Source organism: Hyla sarda, chromosome 9 (assembly GCF_029499605.1).
Source record: "Hyla sarda isolate aHylSar1 chromosome 9, aHylSar1.hap1, whole genome shotgun sequence".
In the NCBI taxonomy this organism is placed as follows: domain Eukaryota; kingdom Metazoa; phylum Chordata; class Amphibia; order Anura; family Hylidae; genus Hyla; species Hyla sarda.
Genome location: NC_079197.1, coordinates 25,588,658 through 25,610,218, shown reverse-complemented (window position 1 = coordinate 25,610,218; position 21,561 = coordinate 25,588,658). Strand labels below are relative to the sequence as shown.

Below are 21,561 nucleotides of genomic sequence, written 5' to 3'. Positions count from 1 at the left end.
TTCATGGCTTCCTCTTCACCACCTCTTGTGCCACATCATAACCCCATTATCCCCCTTGTGCCATATCATGACCTCCTTGATCACTACTTGTGCCATTGCATTCTCCCCTTCACCCCTTCATCATCCCCTGTGCCATATCATTCCCTCCTTGATCCTCCCCTGTGGCATTTCATCCCCCCCCCCTTCTTGACCACCTGTCCCCTTCCCTTATACTGTCATTGGCCTGTGTCACTTGGTGTGCTGCAGCAGGCATCTCAGCAGGCATGACAAGGGACATCCTCTTGCCCCGCTCCTTGGAGCCATATCAGGGGTGTCACTTGTCAGTCCCGGCTGCTCATGGATTTAAAGTTTCCATGCCCCCCCCCCCCCCCCCCCCCCCGTCTCCATTCAGAACAGAATAAGACTTGTAGTTCATGTGTGGTTTCCTGGTGCAGAACACACCTGTCTTCCTGACCTGTCAGGTGGATGTCACGTAGCGTGTCTGCTTCGGGCCCACTGCTCAAGTTCATCTTTGTAATGTCTTATGATTTATTGTACTGTGTAATGTATCGACAATACACGTTTATGCACTTGTTTCCTAATGAGTTAACTTGTCTGTGAGGGGATCACATGTCTGTTTCATCCAATCAGGGCTGCTGACCTGCTCCCCTCAGTCTGGCTAGATTGGGAGGAGCTGGTTAGTCTAGAGTTGTGAAGAGAAAGGAGAGGAGAGTGAACCCTTCACAGGATTCCAACGATCAGACCTTGCACTGTCCAACTCAAGTTCAGGCAGGTCAAGTTCCGAAAGAATAGCAGGAGATAGAAAGCCTCGGGCAACTCCAGTACCATTGGGTCCAGTCTGGCGGTAAGCCCTAACTCAGCTCCAAAGTCTTATGCAAGCTATTCAGACAAGTTCCAAGTCCAGATCAGTCTAAAGTATATTTCAGCAAGTAAGAAGCTAGTCATCAAGGACTACAAGTCCCATAGAGCCTAGAAGCAACTGTGATTCCTAAAGTATTCTCCAGCAAACTTCGCATTAAATACTGAACTGTTCCTGTTTAACCTGCAAGTTCCTGAGTAAAGTAAAAGCAGTTTCCGTAACCCTGCATCTGTGGTAGTTATTGCCTCAACGCTTGGCCCAGGAAGCTTCTACCCTTGTGGAGGTTAAAACTTCCCTGGCTTCACGAACTATGTCTATTTGTTACTTACAACCACCGCTAGCACATTAAAGGAAAACTGTCAGATATTTTCTCCCGCACTATCCACAGTACTGGTGGATAGTGTGGGAGACGCTGATTAAAACGAGCCCTACCTTACCCGGATCCGCCCGGCCGTTCGCCCGCAATTTTAGTTTTATTCTATGTGTATATCTTGCTATACCTTGGATCCGGGCAAGGTAGGGCTCGTTTTAATCAGCGTCTCCCACACTATCCACCAGTACCTGTGGATAGTGAGGGAGAAAATATCTGACAGTTTTCCTTTAACACCAGTGGTCACCACACACGTGTATGGTGGAGATTCAGAGAAAAGGCTTTTGGCCTAAGCGAGGGTTTGGCCAACAGCTATTGCCTGTATGTTGCCTCCTTGATATACATTTTTGTAGGTTAGCTAAAAGTAGGGATGGATAATACAGGGTCAGAGTTGAGTAAAGCCTATAACCAAGAGGTACATATATTAGCAGAGGAGCTGTAAACACAAAACAGTGGTTGGAAACATGTACATACCCATTAAGTATCACAAACAGTCCAGAATGTCAGATATGAGGTAAAGGGGACATCAGAGGTGTAGATTTTGGGGGTGATCAAGTAGCCCTTGCATCCGGGCCATGGTGCTTCTGCGAGCCCAGAGACAGCAGTATAATAACTGGCACATGGTAGGTGGGGGGTGGGCATTTTACATTGGTGCCCAGAAGCTTCCAGTCATGAAGCCTATTGGTCATTATATATAATAGATGTATCTCCTCCAACATTTAGGACCAGGAAGGATACAATATCTTCATTCTAGATGTAAATAAGATAATCACCCAGTTGTTTTCAAGTCCTGTACATTTCCAGGAAAGTCCTTATGTCCCTATTCATGGAATATAATAGAGCCTGCATACATTACAGGCTCCATTCATGTTTGTGCCAATCGATATCCTTTTATGTAGTGCATCTCGCCTACGCCACAGTACTATTCTGTGTATTTACAGACCCCCACAAAGCCTAAGACTAAAATATAATGCTACCTTCCCATCGGAAGAATAGCTATACTATTATAACCCGGTTCCTTATGTGGTAAGCCACGGGTGGCAGGTGAGGTGTAAGGGGCAGATGTTGTTGCCCAGGGGTAGGTGGTATTAACCCCTTCGTGTTCGTGACACCAGGGTGTGAATTAATGTTACGGTAATCACCCGTAGGTAGCACCGCAAGTCCTAGGTTAGACAGGGGCAAATAATAGTCCAAGGCCAGGTTAAGGTTAATGGTAGCTTTTACTGAGGTAGACAAATAGTACAGTCTATACAGTTCGGCCTGGATCCCAGAGAGGTGACCATTAACATGAGGAACCTCGCAGCTTGCTGGGACTTGCAGGGACTTGACAGACTATAGGTGCCGGCCACGCTGACTATAATTAACTTGACTTGACTGAAGATGATGACAGATGATAAAGACGACTTGACTTACTGACTTGTGGCTGCAATTTAGGTTGAGGCCTCCAGATGTGCTGGACACTGACCCTGAGACGTTTGGACTGGACTGAACCTCAGCACGAAAGAATCACAAGAGAGAGCAAAAGAGCGAGATTTCAGCTTCTTTCTATCTTATAAAGGGGGCTGAGCAAGGAGTCCATAGGCTACCTGCAGGTCACCTACTCACCTGATGCTCTCTGGGTAACAAACATATGACTTAAACATGTGATCAACATTATTATGTGACTAACAATCATGTGACCAACATCAAAGGTCCTTTACACTTAATATACAACCTATTCACATTATGGGGGAACAGTGCAGGAGAGCCCTGAGGACGTACAGGGACTCAACCTGACAGGACTATAGGAGCATATCCTGTACTTGGACACCACACTTATGAATCATATGTTAATGTTCTTAATGTTGAAACACTTTTACCACAATCACCTGTGGATAGCTTTTCATCTAGACAGATTGTTGCATTCGAAACTCTGGAAAAGCTGGGTTACAGACTTTGTTGGAGCTCAAAAGGTTTGGTTGTTTTTTATTGTAAGTGTAAAGAGGTAATCTAGCAAAAGACGGTATATAGCACTAGGATCTGCTGTCACCGGTATATTGATAGGGGTCCAGCTGCAAAGATATTTACTTGTAAAGATTATAGGCAGATACTGAAAAATTATTATTATTATATATATATATATATATTTTTGTTTTTGGTACATTATTATGGGGAACTGCTTTTAACCCTTTAATGACACAACTTCTTTTGGCCTTAAATGGCCACTGTCATTAGGAAAAACTTTTGACATGTCCTAGCGACATGTCAAAAGTTTTGATTGGCGGGGGCCTGATCCCCCGATCAGGAGAACGAGCTGGGAGAGGTTCGCACTCAGCGTGTTCTTCTCCCCTTTCCGTGTCACACAATCAAGACAAACCCGCCATGTAAGTCTATGAGAGTGTCTCAATCACATGACACAGGCAGGAAGAGGAGCGCAAGGCAGCACAGACTTCTCATGGCTCGTTCTGATCGGTGGAGGTCTGCACACCCAGACTCCCACTGATCAAAACTTTTGAAATGTCACTTGGACATGTCAAAGGTTTTTTCTATGACAGGTACACTTTAAAGGAAAACTGACAGCTGGTTCACCAACACATAAACAGGGTTTTCGTGCAGGTAAACTAGATTAAAATGATGTATTCAACCCCGATCCATGGTCCAGTTGCGAAGATACACATTATATTAGCCCCTGTTGCTAATATGTTAAATAACCCCCTTTGCACAATGGAGACGGGAGCCAGTGTTCTGAGATCCCCCGCCTCCGTCACCCTCTGCTTCAATATGCCTGTCACCCCATAAAGATTCATAAATGCTTTAAAGGACAACTGCAGCGCAATATACACTTATCCCCTATCTACAAGATAGGGGATAAGTGTCTGATCGCGGGGGGTCTGACCGCTGGGACCCCCCTAGATCCCCCTAACGGGGCGCCGCCATTAGCGCTCATGGTGACGTAGCGTCGATCTAGAGGTCGACGGTGACGCCCCGTCTCCTCCCCATCCCCATACAGTTCTATGGGGGAGGCACGAACGCTGCCTCCCCGCCTCTCCCATAGAGATGTATGGAGGAGGCGTGCCGGCTGCAACGTCATGCTGCGGCTGGTACGCCCCCTGCACGGGACAGCTGCGGCCCCGTACAGGAGATCACAGGGGGTCCCAGCGGTCGGACCCCCCGCGATAAAACACTTATCCCCTATCCTGTGGATAGGGGATAAGTGTCAATCACGCTGCAGATGTCCTTTAAAGGGGTACTCTGGTGGGAAACAATTTTTTTTTTTAAATCAACTGGTGCTAGAAAGTTATACAGATTTGTAAATGACTTCTATTTAAAAAGAAATCTTCCAGTACTTATCAGATGCTGTATGCTCCAGAGGAAGTTCGTTTTTTTTTTTTTTTTCTTTTCTCTTCTGTCTGACCACAGTGCTGTCTGCTGATACCTCTGTCCATGCCAGGAACTGTCCAGAGTAGGAGCAAATCCTCCTAGTAAACCTCTCCTGCTCCTGACAGTTCCTAACACAGACAGGGGTGTCAGCAGAGAGCACTGTGGTCAGACTGAAAATAAATTCAAAAAGAAAAGAACTTCCTCTGGAGCATACAGCATCTGATAAGTACTGGAAGGATTAAGATTTTTAAATAGAAGTCATTTACAAGTCTGTTTAACTTTCTGGCACTAGTTAATTTAAAAAAATTGTTTTCCAGGGGAGTACCCCTTTAACCATGTGAGTATGAAGTGGGCAGAGGGGGACAGAGGCAGGAAAGTTCAGAACACCGGCTCTCGCCTCCATTGCGCAAAAGGGATTCATTAAGATATTAGCAACAGGGGCTAATATAATGGCCCTCATTTACTATTGCAAACCCGACATTTTTTGTCGGGTTGTGCGCCAGATTCTGTCTGCGCCAGAATCTGCGCCACATATTCTGTCTGTGCCAGAATCTGCGCCAGAATTTGCGCCAGAATTGAAAAAACCACGACTAACTCTCCATTTTGCTAAGAAAACCAGAAAAATAAGCGTGGCTGCCGGGGAAAGGGGGCGTGGTCTCCGAAAAAGGGGCGTGTTCCCGACATTTTCACAAAAAAACAACATATTTACTAAGGTTTCCACATAAAATGTGGTGGATTTGAGCTGAGGAAAACCTGACAGATCAGAGCAGGTGTAAAAAAAGCAAAATGTAGGGAAACCTTAGTAAATACCGTGGAAAATAAATTGTAGGGAATTAAAACCCACAAAGAAACCTACACAACACTCTTGGTAAATGAGGGCCAATGTGTATCCGCAGGAACTGGAACACTTTTCAAAAAAGGTCACAAACAATAAACATGTCTAAAAACCTTACTCCAGCTAAGTAATCTCTCCAAAATCTCTCAGAAAGCAAAACTGTCAAGCAAGTCATAAATGCTCTCAAAAATTGACAAAAATGGCAAAAATAAGTACACCACCCACAAAAAATGGAGCACATTCTGCCAAAATATGCCAAAACATGATCCACCTCTTCTAGGTGATTTTTGCAGGAAAATTGATGATTTTATAGGGTAATTCTCCTTCAGATGATTTAGTTATTTGTGTGTTTTTGGTTAAATTGCAAAAGCATAAACAAAATGATACATGAAAAGGATTCACAATCCGCTCATGGCGGAGAATAAGTAATTATAAAACCAGAATCAACATCTAAAGTATGCTAAAAATACAACATAGCTTTAAATAGATCAATGCCAGGCTTGCAGCAGATGCATCCAGAACTGATTGTTTGCTGGTTTAAGCTGCAAATATTTATTTACAGGGCTATAGATCAATCTGGTAGATCATAAATATTTAGGTGGATCGTAACATAGACCAGTGTTTCCCTACCAGTGTGCCTCCAGCTGATGCAGAACTACAACTCCTAGCATGCCCGGACAGCCTTCGGCTGTCCGGGCATGCTGGGAGTTGTAGTTCTGCAGCAGCTGGAGGCACACTGGTTGGGAAACACTGACCTAAACCCTCAAACTTAAAGGGGTACTCCCGTGGAAAACTTTTTTTTTTAAATCATCTTAATCAACTGGTGCAAGAAAGTTAAACAGATTTGTAAATCACTTCTATTAAAAAAAATCTCAATCCTTCCAGTACTTTTTAGGGGCTGTATACTAAAGAGAAATCCAAAAAAGAAATGCATTTCCTCTGATGTCATGACCACAGTGCTCTCTGCTGTCCATTTTAGGAACTGTCCAGAGCAGCATATGTTTGCTATGGGGTCAGCAGAGAGCACTGTGGTCATGACATCAGAGGAAATGCATTTCTTTTTTGGATTTCTCTTTAGTATACAGCCCCTAAAAATTACTGGAAGGATTAAAGGGTTTATCCAGGAAAAAACTTTTTTTATATATATCAACTGGCTCCAGAAAGTTAAACAGATTTGTAAATTACTTCTATTAAAAAAATCTTAATCCTTTCAGTACTTATGAGCTTCTGAAGTTAAGGTTGTTCTTTTCTGTCTAAGTGCTCTCTGATGACACGTGTCTCGGGAACCGCCCAGTTTAGAAGAGGTTTGCTATGAGGATTTGCTTCTAAACTGGGCAGTTCCCGAGATACGTGTCATCAGAGAGCACTTAGACAGAAAAGAACAACCTTAACTTCAGAAGCTCATAAGTACTGAAAGGATTAAGATTTTTGAATAGAAGTAATTTACATATCTGTTTAACTTTCTGGAGCCAGTGGATATATATATAAAAAAAAGTTTTCCACGGGAGTACCCCTTTAAAGGTTTGAATCAGGAGGGAAGGGGGAGCAATTATAGAGGTTGCAACATTCTGTCCTTAGGGCTTGATTAGGCCCAGTGGCCCCAATACAACATGGGGGTGACCTGGATTATAACTGGTACATAATATAAACTATGTGGGTAGATACCTTACAAGAATCTCACATAGGAAAAGCAGATAGAATTGGCAACTTTTCTACAAACACCCATTGGTAATTCTTGTCCTAGAAAAATATAGAATATGAACATTGGTGGATCTTCCTGTCCAGCGATAGGAGCTTCATTTAGATTTTCGCAGTGAGGTATTTTCCTCCATGGTCAACCCAGATGACGGAGCGCAGTCAGGAACAATTGTGTCGCATACTCTGCAAAAGCTGGGGTCATGTCAATAGGAAACCTGCCAACAACATGTAGACATGCCCAGTAGACATGTCGCGAATTGTCGCCAGCGAACAGTTCCCGGCGAACTTAGCATGTTCGCGTTCACATCGCCGGGCGAACATATGTGAACTTCGATTCGCCCCCTATACTTTAACATTGCGGTAAATTTTGACCCTGTGAGTCAGAGTCAGCAGACACATTACAGCCAATCAGCAGCAGTCCCTCCCTTCCAGACCCTCCTACCTCCTGCACGGACGCCATTTTACCTTCATTCGGCATGCTGCAGGCTTAGAAAGTGGAGGGACAGAGAAGCTGCTCCTGCTGTAATAGGTAAAGCGATAGCTAGGTTGCCGTGTGTCTTGCAACTGCTGGAGGCACCCTGGTTGGGGACCTCTGCTTAGAAGGGGAACTCCGCTGGCAAGCTTTTTTGCTCATTGTCACACTAGTGCAAATCACATTTGGTGTGACAGTTGTTCAAATAAAAAATAAAAAAATACCTTTTTTGGCTGTGAAATAAAACCAGTGCTGCCTAAAGGGGGGCTCTAACTATGTGCTGCCTAATATGGGGGGAATCTATGTGCTGCCTAAAGGGGGGATCTAAATATTTGCTGCCTAAAGGGGGCTCTATGTGCTGCCTAAAGGGAGGCTCTAACTATGTGCTGCCTAATATGGGGGAATCTATGTGCTGCCTCAAGGGGGGCTCTATGTGCTGCCTAAAGGGGGTCTCTAACTATGTGCTGCCTAACAAGGGGGATCTAACTATGTGGTGCCTAAAGGGGGATCTAACTATGTGCTGCCTAAAGGGGGATCTAACTATGTGATGCCTAAAGGGGGGATCTAACTATGTGCTGCCTAAAGGGGGGATCTAACTATGTGATGCCTAAAGGGGGGATTTAACTATGTGCTGCCTAAAGGGGGCTTTATGTGCTGCCTAAAGGGAGGCTCTACCTATGTGCTGCCTAAAGGGGGGCTCTAACTATGTGCTGCCTAATATGGGGGAATCTATGTGCTGCCTAAAGGGGGGATCTAACTATGTGATGCCTAAAGGGGGGCTCTAACTGTGTGATGCCTAAAGGGGGCTAAAGCATGTTATTCCAAAGAATTTAGGAATAATAGGTGATTTATGCCCTTTATGGATTAAAACCAGACTCTGCATCAACTATGTAATTTTCCATGGGAGTTTTGCCATGGATCCCACTCCGACACGCCACAGTCCAGGTATAAGTCCCCTTGAAACAACTTTTAAATCACTATTGTGGCCAGAAAGAGTCCCTGTGGGTTTTCAAATTCGCCTGCCCATTGAAGTCAATGGCGGTTCCCCCGGTTCGTGAACATTTGCGGAAGTTCGCGTTCGCCGTTCGCGAACCGAAAATTTTATGTTTGCGACATCACTAATGCCCAGGAATAGGGGAGGAAGTTAAAGGGGTACTCCGGTGGAAAACTTTATTTTTTTTTTTTTTTTTTAAATCATCTGGTGCCTGAAAATTAAACAGATTTGTAAATTACTTTTATAAAAAAAATCTTAATCCTTCCAGTACTTAATAGTGGCTGTATACTACAGAGGAAATGCTTTTCCTTTTGGATTTCTCTTCTGTCACGACCACAGTGCTCTCTGCTGACCTCTGCAGTCCGTTTTAGGAACTGTCCAGAGCAGGAGAAAATCCCCATAGCAAACATATGGTGCTCTGGACAGTTCCTAAAATGGACAGCAGAGGTCAGCAGAGAGCACTGTGGTCATGACAGAAGAGAAATCCAAAAAGAAAAGCATTTCCTCTGTAGTATACAGCCCCTAAAAAGTACTGGAAGGATTAAGATTTTTAGTAATTTACAAATCTGTTTAACTTTCTGGCACCAGTTCATTTAAAATAAAAAATAAAAAGTTTTCCACTGGATTACCCCTTTAAGGGGTGGAGTTCCAGGAAAATTGGCTGTAAGATCCTCTCTGCTTGGTTTACAAAAAATCTCCAGTCTTACCGTGCTATTTTTTATCTTTACAGATCTAAAAAATTCAATGTGTGACACATTAGGACACTGAAGAGTGGACAGAGGAGAAGAAGAAGTTGTGTTATCGGACGTTCCACACTGGAAGACACCTGGATGCCTTCTCGCCAAAGACGCCTGATAAAGAGGAAGGCCGCTGTGGTATCTGAATTGCAGCTTGGAATTTCTCGTGGCTTCGGATAGGCTGCAGAAGACACCTGGAGGCCGTTCTGTTTGGGGGGACCCTACCCAGAATTTACTTCATGAGGGAAATGCTTGGTGCTACTGACCACAAAAAAAATATAGGACAGAAAGAGAAAGCAGAGCCACGTTTTATGAATGAGAAGAAGGGCGATCGGGGAGAGTCACATACGTGGGCTTTCAGTTGGGACATTGAGGTGGGTTACTAATCTGCCACAACTTCTTGGATTTTGTTGAATCCCACAATGATCGTCCGGAGGCTCCGACTAATGTTCTGTTTTGCATTGTGAGAATAAGTTTCGCATTGAAGAACCTTTGAACAAGAGGGACACTTGTACGAAAGGTAAGTGTCCACCATCAAAAGTGTTAACCAACAAAAGGATGATGGTCTACGTTTAGGATTGTACAACGTGATTTGGTATCAGCAACCAAATGTTTGTTCTCCAATCTCAGGGTGAAGACTTGGAGCCAGGGCTAGCTTCCTAATACAGTGGAAATAGTAGAATGGCTCGTTAGTGCCCCCTGGCGCCCAGTCTCCAATGTGTCCAACAACCTCCCTGCTCTGTCTATATCCTGGTACCAAATTAGGAGGCATCCCACAGACCATGGCCACTACTACAAGACTGTTGAGACCCAATTAGCTCCTAGCAGGCTATTACTCCCCCTCCCCCTTACTACAATAAATAATTAAATAATAACTGACACAACAATTTAACTTTTCCGTGGGTGGGGATCGGCCACAGCTTTATTTATAAAATTACTTATATAAATAACAATGTAACTGTAACAAAGACACCGATTGGCTTCTTACCAACCCGAGAGGTGCTGCCACACCATCCTGTCTGGAGGTCTACCCCGGGTTGACCCCGCTTTCACCGTCTTCTTACCGCCAAGCTGTGACTTACAATAAACAGAGATACAAAAAAGGGAGGGAGGGAGGGCAAAACTCCGGGTCCTGGGCAGATTGAGGGGGGAAGGGAGGCACCACAGCTATAAAATACCCAGAGGAGGGCCCCTGAAAGCCCGGGAAACTATTAGACCCCTGATTGGTGCACTCCTTCCCCCCGACCCATGGGACATACCACTATAGCCACTGGCAAGTTTTACAGGTGGGGGAGGGGGCTAAAAACCTTGCCTGTATATTTCTTAACCCCTTACTGCTCACCAGTCAGGGGGCAAGCTAGTTATGCACAGCTTGCCCCTCCATGTTTTTGGTTTATGGTATGTTCCCGATAAGCTAGACATGGAAGTATGCATATACAGTGATCCCTTAACTTACAATGGCCTCAACATACAATAGTTTCAACATACAATGGTCTTTTCTGGACCATTGTAAGTTGAAACCAGACTGGACATACAATGATACAGACAGTCCAGATCTGTGAAACGTGTCAATGGCCGGAAGAACTGACCTATCAGAACGGGTATTCACTGGTAAAACCCCTGTATTACTGAAGTGTATGCACTGACTGGTGTCTGGTAGCGCCCCCTACAGTACAGGGAGGTATTACATGTTCTGTACTCTTTACCTGTATTACTGAAGTGTATGCACTGACTGGGTGTCTGGTAGCGCCCCCTTCAGTACAGGGAGGTATTACATGTTCTGTACACTTTACCTGTGCCAGGGTTACCTGCTCCTTTGGACACCAGGTGAGGACAGCTCCATGTTACTTTTTTAGGACACTGTGTGTACTGTACTGGACCCTGAAGAAGCTCCTGTCCTCTACATAGACCAGTGTTTCCCGATCAGGGTGCCATCAGCTGTTGCAAAACTACAACTCCAATCATGCCCCGACAGCCTTTGGCTGTCCGGACATGCTGGGAGTTGTAGTTTTGCAACAGCTGGAGGTGGAGGCTCCCTGCTTGGGAAACACTGACATAGACAGTGATTTACAACTCTCAGCAGATCTTTCATACTTTTATATGTAAGGATTTGCTTTATCTATATTAGTTATCTACTTATTTTTCTTTAATTTTCCCTATTTCCTATTTTTGGATGACATTTTGGGGCTTCAGAACCAATTACCAGGTTTCCATAGAGTTCTGGTCTCAACATACAATGGTTTCAACATACAATGGTCGTCCTGGAACCTATTAATATTGTAACTTGAGGGACCACTGTATTGAGAGTACTTTGTATTATTTTATCACCAGTGGTGGAACTTGGAGCTAGCAAGGTTCTCTGGGTGTCAGGTGGGACACCAACAACCTGCTCGGCCATGCCCTATGCCTCTAGATTCAGGACTAGGACAATAAACCGAATCTTGGTCCCATTTGACAAAAAGGCCTTATGTTATATCTTTTCTGACATTTTCTGCTCATCTCATCTAACTGAAACCTAACACTGACAAGAGGCGTACGTAGGTGTCGCGCATAGCTACAACTTGACATCGGGCTCCAAACTGATGTCGCTTGTGTCAGTTTTCATAGACAAGGCCTGATTTGCGTGATAGCTTGCCTGTCGTATTCTCCGTTTTCTGAAGGGAATCTGAGCCATAGCTCTAAATGGCTTTCATTTAAAGGGGTACTCCGGCGCTTAGACATCTTATCCCCTATCCAAGCTGTCACACCCCCTCCCATAGGCTTGCATTGAGGTGAACGACAGTAATCAGACCCGGAGCGAACACGCTCCGCGGGGACTGATTTTAACAGGGTGCGGCGTGCAAGATCACGGGGGTCCCCAGCGGCGGGACCCCCGTGATCAGGCATCTAATCCCCTATCCTTTGGATAGGGGATAAGATGTCTAAGCGCTGGAGTACCCCTTTAAATTAGATTTTCATCCAAAATATAAAGTTAGCCAAATATTAGTAAATGAGAAACAAAAGCTGGAGAAAAAGATTGATAGTTATAGAGATATTGTCACTTTTTTATGGTGTTGTGGCTGCTATTTTTTGCTGTGGTGATAATAGGAAGTGTACCCGGACTTAGGATGCTTTCACACCACGTTTTGTGCTTACGGTTCCCGAATAAGGCTGGGAAGAGGGGGGGGGGTGCTTAATCGCGGCGCCCGCACTCAGCCGTTTTCGGGAACTGTATTTAATGCATGTCTATGAGCCAACCGGAGTGAACCGCAGCCTCCGGTTGGCTGCGTTTTCGGCCGTATGCGGTTTCTCGACCGTAGGCAAAAACGCGGTTGACCATGGAGGCTGCGGTTCACTCCGGTCGGCTCATAGACATGCATTAAATACGGTTCCCGAATACGGCTGAGTGCGGGTGCCGCAATTAAGCCCCCCCTCCTCCCAGCTGTATTCGGAACCGTAAGTACAAAACGTGGTGTGAAAGCACCCTTAGGTCACGTCTTAATAAGCTTTTAGGAAACTTGGTGAAACTTCTGAGGAGTTCATTTATAAGTGGAAACCAATACGGCTGCACTTCCAAGAAAATGGCAATTTCTCTGTAAAGTAACTAGATGACCAAATATTGATTACTGTTAATATTTCTGATTTACTGTGTATATTTATTATTATTATTTTATGAACAATTTATGCCAGAAAAGTTGGTACACATCCACACATTAAGGGTATATTATAGATGCCTGTACATAATGGGGGAGATTGATCAAAACCTGTGCAGAGGAAAAGTTGTCCAGTTGCCCATAGCAACCAATCAGATCGCTTCTTTCATTTTTCACAGGCCTTCATGAAAATGAAAGAAGCAAGCTGATTGGTTGCTATGGGCAACTCTGGGCAAGTTTTCCACTGCACAGGTTTTGATAAATCTCCCCCATTATATGCCCTCTATGGTAAGAGATACCAAAAAGCTAGAAATAGAGCTGAACCTAGGACCAACCTGTCCAGATTATTAAAGGGGTATTCCAGGCCAAAACTTTTTTTTATATATCAACTGGCTCCGGAAAGTTAAACAGATTTGTAAAGTACTTTGATTAAAAAATCTTAATCCTTGCTATAGTTATTAGCTTCTGAAGTTGAGTTGATTTTTCTGTCTTACTGCTCTCTGATGACTCACGTCCCGGGAGCTGTGCAGTTCCTATGGGGATATTCTCCCATCATGCACAGCTCCCGGGACGTGACATCATCATTGAGCAGTTAGACAGAAAACTTCAGAAGCTAATAACTATTGGAAGGATTAAGATTTTTTAATAGAAGAAATTTACAAATCTGTTTAACTTTCTGGAGCCAGTTGATATATATATATAAAAAAGTTTTTGCCTGGAATACCCCTTTAATGGGATAACTATCGTGCTGTGTTTTATGCTATTTTATGTATAGTGTTTATACTGCACCACTTTTTACAGTTCCGAAGGTTGCAATGTGGTCTTTCGTTGTAGATAGTTTTAGAAGGCTTTTTGGCCTTATCGCCTGGTTCCTTTGTACAGTGGTCCCCTCAACATACGATGGTAATCCGTTCCAAACGGACCATCTTTTGTTGAAACCATCGCATGTTGAGGGATCCGTGCAATGTAAAGTATAGGACAGTGGTCTACAACCTGCAGACCTCCAGATGTTGCAAAACTACAACACCCAGCATGCCCTGAAGCGAAAGTGACACTAACCTGGCTGCTCAGTCAGGTTGTTTGGGACCGCCGCGGTGAAATCGCGACGTACCGAACAGCTTACAGGACACCAGGAGGGACCTTACCTGCCTCCTCGGTGTCTGCTGCATGCCGGGATCCCCTGCATGGTCGGCGCTCTCCTTCGCCGTCATCACGTCGTCGCGCACGCCGTCCCGTCATCCAATAGGAGCGACGTGCGTAGCGACATGATGACGGCGACGGAGAGCGTGGATCCCGGGGAAGAAGATGTCCGGAGCGTCGGGGACGCGGCGACAGCGATGGAGCGACATCCAGGGCAGCGGTGACGAGCAGCGACGGGTCCGGAGCGGCAGGGATGCGTATTACCTCCTATACCAGTGGTCTTCAACCTGCGGAACTCCAGATGTTGCAAAACTACAACTCCCAGCGTGCCCGGACAGCCAACGGCTGTCCGGGCATGCTGGGAGTTGTAGTTTTGCAACATCTGGAGGTCCGCAGGTTGAAGACCACTGGTAGAGGAAGTTGTACTCACATGTCCCCACCTGTCCCCTTCCGTTACTGGGACATTACAATAAGAATTATCATTTGTTTAAAATGTGACTTAAAGGGGTTATCCAGGAATAAAAAATAAAAAGAGCACTAGTTTCTTCCAAAAACAGGACCACATCTGCTCTCATGGTGTGTGGTATTACAGTTCGGTTCCATTTACTTTAATAGAAATGAGCTGCAATACCAAACACAACCCAATCTGAGGACTGCAGTGGTACTGTTCTAGAAGAAACAAGCTCTGTGTTTCTAATCCTGGATAATATCTTTAAATGGGGTACTCCACCCTAAACGTCTTAGCCCCTATTTAAATCTCCGGGCCGGCGCTGCGTCGCTGTGAACACGGACGCTTGGAGCTTCCATGTTTGTGATGTCACGCCACGCCTCCTCCATTCATGTCTATGTAGCAAATACCTCCAAACTCCACAAGGACTTCAATCAGCGCAGAATGGATGAGGAACAAGAAGATCACTTGGCGATTTATTTGGAACAACGCGTTTCGACGCCAGGACAGGCGTCTTTTTCAAGGTTGTGAACTTGAAAAAGACGCCTGTCCTGGCGTCCAAACGCGCTGTTCCAAATAAATCGTCTAGTGATCTTCTAGTTCCTCATCCATTCTGCGCCGATTCAAGTCCTTGTGGAGTTTGGAGGTATGTGCTACATTTGCTACACCGTTGCGGTGGTGGGACTGGCTGCATTGTGGAATACCTTTTAGAGTGTTGTGCCTGACTTTGCACAACCTATTGGGTAAGCGCATCCGAAAATATCGGCTTAGTTATATCACCCTTTTAATGCACTATGGAACGCTTCTTGTCTTTTTACAACCATTCATGTCTATGGGTGGGGAGGTGACAGCTTGTACATAGCCGTCACGCCTCCTCCCATAGACATGAATGGAGGAGACGTGACAGATGTGGTCGCCCATCATTCGGCATTGGATGACAGGGGTGCTGCGCCAGAGATCGTGGGGGTCCTAGCTGCGACCCCCAACGATCAATCATCTTATTCCCTATGCTTTGGATAGGGGATACCCATTTTAGATGACCGGCTAGCTTTTCAGGTTCCTCATCTCCAGAGAGGAGTGAGGCAACAGGAGTACAGGAGATCAACATTTATCCCCTATCCTTTGGACCCTTAGGATAGGGGATACATTATTTTAATTGAGTACCCCTTTATTGTCATTTAGGGAAAGACTATTGTGCACAGTGTTTCACTGAAGTCATTTATCAAAAAAGTATGCTTTAGTAGTCATGTCAATGGGGCCTGGCATTGGTTCCTAATGTTTCAGTGAGTAGGGTCCTTTTTTTTTTATTGGTTATGTGTTTGCTTAAAAGTTACTTTGAGCGTTTTGGAGAAAAAATGAGATCAGGTCTCTTGCCATTGCTTTTGTACCCCAACCAGGGGTCCCTTTTGTTGTAATCTCCATTGTAAATCACATTTTATCTTATTTATACCTGGTAATAGCGTCTACTGTGTTTAGTAAGAATAGAAGTCCCATTATGTACTGCAGCTTCTGTACATTGAAATCCGGGGTTTACATAATGATCAGTGAACTTCTCCATAGAGTAGATGTGTCCCAATGTATCACAGACAACAAGTATACACTGTGCCGTAGAGATGTTAATTATACCGCTCTGATTCCCCCCTCTATACCGTGCTATTCATTAATACCGCGGCTGTCATATGATCACACTCTTCAGTATTTCTGAATTGGCTCATCAGAGAAAAGCTTTTGCTAGTTTTTCAATGCTCTTTTTATTCAGTATTATTAATAAAGCGAACAATGTGAAACCTAGCAAAGTGTTCTTTTTAAAGGACCGGTAACCTCATGAAAGTATTTTTTTTTATATATATATATATATATATAAAGGGGGTGTTCATCTGGAGTCCATGCAATTACCTGGTCCTAGGAAACATTTTCTGGACCAAATGTGAACAAGTGAGAAGATGGAAGAGAAAAGTAGTTAGGGTCATTGCTCTCCAAAAAGAATTTGCTGTGGGTCACAGATAGCTCCTTCTTCACCACTCTCTCTATGGAAAATCCCAGTCTACTAGTAATTGTGATCCATAGGAATCATTGGTTTGGCCAATGTGTAAAGTGTTTTAGGGCCTCCAGACTTGTCCCCTTCCATTCAGCCAACTTTTCATGTGTGTATGGTTACCGAATGCCACTGGATCAGACATGTTAAAATCCAACCTCCCAATCCTTCTCCCCACCAACATCTACCATTGGGAGAGAGTCCAGAGGTCAGTTGAGTCAGCAGGTTGGTCCTGACAAAATGTGTTACCATATTACTTAGCACCTATAAATTCAAGTGATGTCTTTGAAATGTATCCTGGTGAAATACCCTTTTACTTGTGCAGAGGTGTAGCAAAGCTTTCCTTCAACTGAGGTTAGGGTTGCCACCTGGCTGGTATTTTGCTGGCATAGACGGTATTTTGGCCACCCTGCCGGTATTTTTATATAAAAAATACCGGCCATGCAATGGCCGGTATTTATCCAACCAATCGTGAAATTCCCGGAAAGTTGCACCATAAATTATATCAGTGTATGCTGGGAGTTGTAGTTTTGCAACAGATGGAGGCAATCCTGGTTGGGAACCATTGACCTTTACTGTATACTACGAAATAGTCCAACATCCTGGGAATTGTAGTTTTGAATCAGCTGGAGGCACCCCTGGTTGGAAAACACTGACCTATACTATATACCACTATACAGTCCAACATGCTGGGAGTTGTAGTTTTCCTTTGGGGCAGCTGCTGAGCCACAGGCTGTATCAGGACATGCTGGGAGTTGTAGTAAGTAACTAACTGCAACCTTCTTATTTATAGGTACTGTTAAAAACCACAAATCGGGGGCGCAAAAAATGAGCCTCATACAGGCCCGAATATCATAACATAAAAAAGTTGTGGGAGTCAGAATAAGACAAAATGTCCCCTGCATGTGTATCCTGTGATGTTATGCATATATAATTAATTATGCAAATTAGCATGGTCGGTATTTTTTGGCAAGAAAGTTGGCAACCCCTAACTGGGGTACAGATTCATTTTCCTGCCTTAGCCATTCATTTCCTGACAAAATGCAAAGTGGCTTGTTGGCATGCCTTCTGGCACCATGCACCCGGCACATGCCTTACCAACCCCAAATAATTATGCCCTTGAATTGCGTTTTTGCAGAAAAATCAACCAAAATATCCAATTCACTGTCTTATTTTGCCTATCTGCAGGATGTGTAGGCAAGAGTCAACTTAGTGTGTGTCTGTCTTAGTTGACTTTGAACACCACCACTACCACCAAAAAAGTCCCCTGCCAGACACCACATGTGGTCATTACCAGCAATTTAAGTAGATACTTACAGAACATGAGCACTGAGGACTGGCAGCCATCTTCCTCTCTTATTGTGAATATACTGGAATGCAGAGCAATATTGCCGGTCTCAGGTCAGCTGCATACTGAAGTACCATCTGCAAAGCAATGGCATGACATACAGTGTACAAACCTAGAGAAATCCTTCAAAATCAGATTGTGATGGTATACAACCCCAAATAAAACACCTTAGATTTCCAAAGCCTATGGAGAATTGTTGGAGATGCACCTCCACATTAGGTATGTACCTTTATAGTGTATTTGGTGGCCCTGTCCTATCATTCAGAAATTCAGGGACTCCATACTCACAATTATTTGCTAGATATGTGACTTCTAATTTACATTATACCCAAGCAACATCTTCCCTTCACTATAGCATCCATGATCCTGTCCTTCAGATGCCCATGAGTACTCCTTCCCTAGACATCTTATCCCCTATGCAATGGACCACTAGGGGCCTCCACGATTTCCCTGCTGCACCCGGCGTTTGTTTAGAGCGTCAGGTGCAGCGCCAGAGCACTGGAGGCTCGTGATGTCACGGCTGCGCCCCGCTCATGACTTCACAGCCACGCCCCTCAATGCAAGTCTATGGGAGGGGGCGTGATGGTGACCACGCCCCCTCCCATAGACTTGCATTGAAGGGGCGTGGCCATGATGTCACGAGCAGGGCGTGGCCGTCATGTCACGAGCCTACGCCCCGCATCGCCAGTCATCCAGCACGGAGCAAATTTCACTCCGTGCACCGGATGTCTGGGGTGCCGCAGCCGAGATTGCGGGGGTCCCCAGCAGCTGGACCCCTGCGATCAGACATCTTATCCCCTATCCTTTGGATAGAGGATAAGATGTCTAGGGGCGTGGTACACCTTTAATAAGATTGCCATCTGGAACAATCACCAGTCTACTTGACCAACTCCCATGACTATCTTAGGCCATTCGGTTGGCATCTACCATAGCAGCAGGTGTCCCTCCACTGGTATATGGTCTTGCTACAACAACTCATGGTCCAGCCATTGATGTCCCTACTTTCCCATCTTTGCCCTGACCCATCTCTAGTGACTGTCCCTCATTTTTTTCATCTGGCTCTGCCACCAAATTTTGTCCCTACCTTTCCCACCACTTACTCCCAGACCCCCCCCCCCTACATCCCCCCCATAAGGTTTTGTAATGCCCTGGCTCTTATTGGTTCTTGGGGATATTTGACCCATAATAGCCCATTCTATGGATGTCTTATTGTAGCCCTTTTAGCAAAGCCAGCCTTATAGTTACAGACCACATACCCAAGCTGATATATTTCAGCGGGATTTTCACATAATGGTTTTATATTGTAGTAGCAATTTACAATGACTGATTGGAGAGATGTAGTGGGATATAAAGAGATTATGGAAACAACAAAGGGATCAGTGGATGTTTAGAGGATGTTGTATGCTGACAATGCGATTTACATGCAGTTATTTATATCAAGTAAAAAGAATGGAATGGAATTAATGTTCTTGAGAATTCTCTCATACATTAAAGGGGTACTCCACTGCCCCAGCGTTTGGAACAATTTGTTCCTAATGCTTGGAGCGGGCAGCGGGGGTCGTGACATCACAGCCACACCCCTCATGACGTCACGTCACGCCCCCTCAATGCAAGTCTACAGGAGGGGGCGTGGTGACCACCACACTTCCTCCCATAGATTTGCATCGAGGGGCGTGGCCGAAACATAACGATCCCCGCCACCCGCACCCAGAGTTCTAAACGAACGCTGGCTGCTACACAGAGATCGCGGGGTTCCCAGCTGTGGGACCCCCACGATCTGACATCTTATCCCGTATCCTTTGGATAGGGGATAAGATGTCTAGGGGTGGAGTACCCCTTTAAATAAATTCACCTGAAAATACTAACAGTGGTGAGGATCAAAAATTAGGTAAAGTCAGGGCTGGACTGTCGGATCAGAGAACAAAGGATCTTGCGGTGGGCCCAGGTCCTAACACAACAGTCCCAACAGGGTCACAGAGGTCAAACAGAAGACAACATGTCTTGATATATAAACTAAAAACTCTACAAAGGTAGGGGGAATGATCTGTGGATAAAATGTCATCTTATAGTAGAGGAGGAATTCCAAGGATTGACCGAGCTGCAATCTATGGAATGTGTTTCAAAATAAAACCAATCCCAAGTATAAAAATTTACCAAAAAATTTCCACAATAGTTACGTAAATTCTCTTGTACATGGCAGTGTCTGTCTGGCAGCATGTGGGCATCTATGGATTTCTACTCCAAAGTCGTAAGTATTCCATGTGCCTCTACATGGTGACTCTGTATAACTCTTTATTAGAATGTATTCTTCTCTAGAAGCAATGTTTTATTCATCCAATCCCAAACTCAAATAAAAAAATGTTGACACTAATGTACATGCCTTATGTGGAACAACTTCAAATCTATGTATAAGTGGGTTTTGCCAATCACGTTCACTACCTGGATCATTGAGTACAGGATATTCATAATATTAGAGCATTCTGATCTTCATCCAATAGTTGATGAAGGGACAACCTAAAATAATGGTCGGTTGTCTTTTTGCAGTCAAAACCACAGGAACTTTGGACAATCCTTTTTTGTTAAAGTGGTCACTTGACCAAAAACTCATGGCACAATGCCCGACTGCCTAGACCAATGTGGGAACCCAACAGTAAGTGTTTCATACCCTTTAGCACCCCTTCAGGGGAACTGAAGCATTGCACATTAACCATTGGAATCATAAGGCTGTCTGTGTAATGTGTGAAATGCGTTGGCTTTAGACTAGCAATCTCTAAAGCAGTAAAACCCTTAATTCAAGTATGATGGCTTGTTTTCTGGTAGTCTTATTAATTGTTTTCTTTTTTTTCTTTAGGAAATGCCCTGAAACACGTATGAAAGACTATAGGATTATTGGCAACTAAAATATTTCGTTCAAGAATCCTCAAACTATTTAATTCCAGTATGGAGACCATCCTCTTCAGTTGATTCCCATGGTCCATCCCATGTGAGTGAAACAGATGGAATCCTTGTGTAAATCCACAAAATGGCTGCGGGATGAGCTGGACTCTCCTGCCCAAAATGTTCGTATCTTGGACTGTCGTAGCAGGGAGCTTTATGACTCTTCACATGTGGAGAAAGCGGTGCATGTAGCTCTACCTGGGCTGATGTTACGGCGACTACGCAAAGGCAACCTCTCTGCCCATTCTCTCCTTCCTGGATCCCCTCCTGCTATAAGGGAAGTGGCCCTTTTGTATGATGAGTGCACTGCCAGTCTCCCAGGGCGAATGGGCATCCAGTCAGAGGAACAGGAACCCGTTCTGGTGACCCTGCTCCATAAGCTTAGGAAGGAAGGGTGCCAAGCCTACTACTTACAAGGTGAAAAACAAATATTTTAGGACCAACATCATGATGAATGCATCCATGACTGTCCATAACCACTTTTCATGCACAATGCTCTACATCTTGTACATTTGTATGAGGAAAAGAAATACCGGCCAGTCGCCATATTCGTCTTCTTGTACAAGTGGCAACAAGCTCCGTTTCGCACTAAATGAAGTGCTTCTTCCGGCCATGGCCGGAAGAAGCACTTCATTTAGTGCGAAACGGAGCTTGTTGCCGCTTGTACCCCCCACTCCTTCCCCCTCCCCTATGTTC

The 21,561-nt window shown here is 44.7% G+C and overlaps 1 protein-coding gene across 7 annotated transcripts in view; it reads left to right on the top strand.

Moving 5' to 3' along the window:
• DUSP9 (dual specificity phosphatase 9) overlaps positions 1-21,561 on the top strand; it is a 122,430-nt gene that overhangs the window by 63,817 nt on the left and 37,052 nt on the right. For all 7 annotated transcript variants that reach the window (XR_008847582.1, XM_056537881.1, XM_056537880.1 and 4 more), the window contains 2 exons: positions 9,319-9,845; positions 20,780-21,282. Coding sequence is in view for 6 of the 7 variants with exons in the window: in XM_056537881.1 (XP_056393856.1) it covers positions 20,925-21,282 (358 nt within the window). In the remaining variant the exon portion in view is untranslated. The remainder of the gene's footprint in view (positions 1-9,318; positions 9,846-20,779; positions 21,283-21,561) is intronic.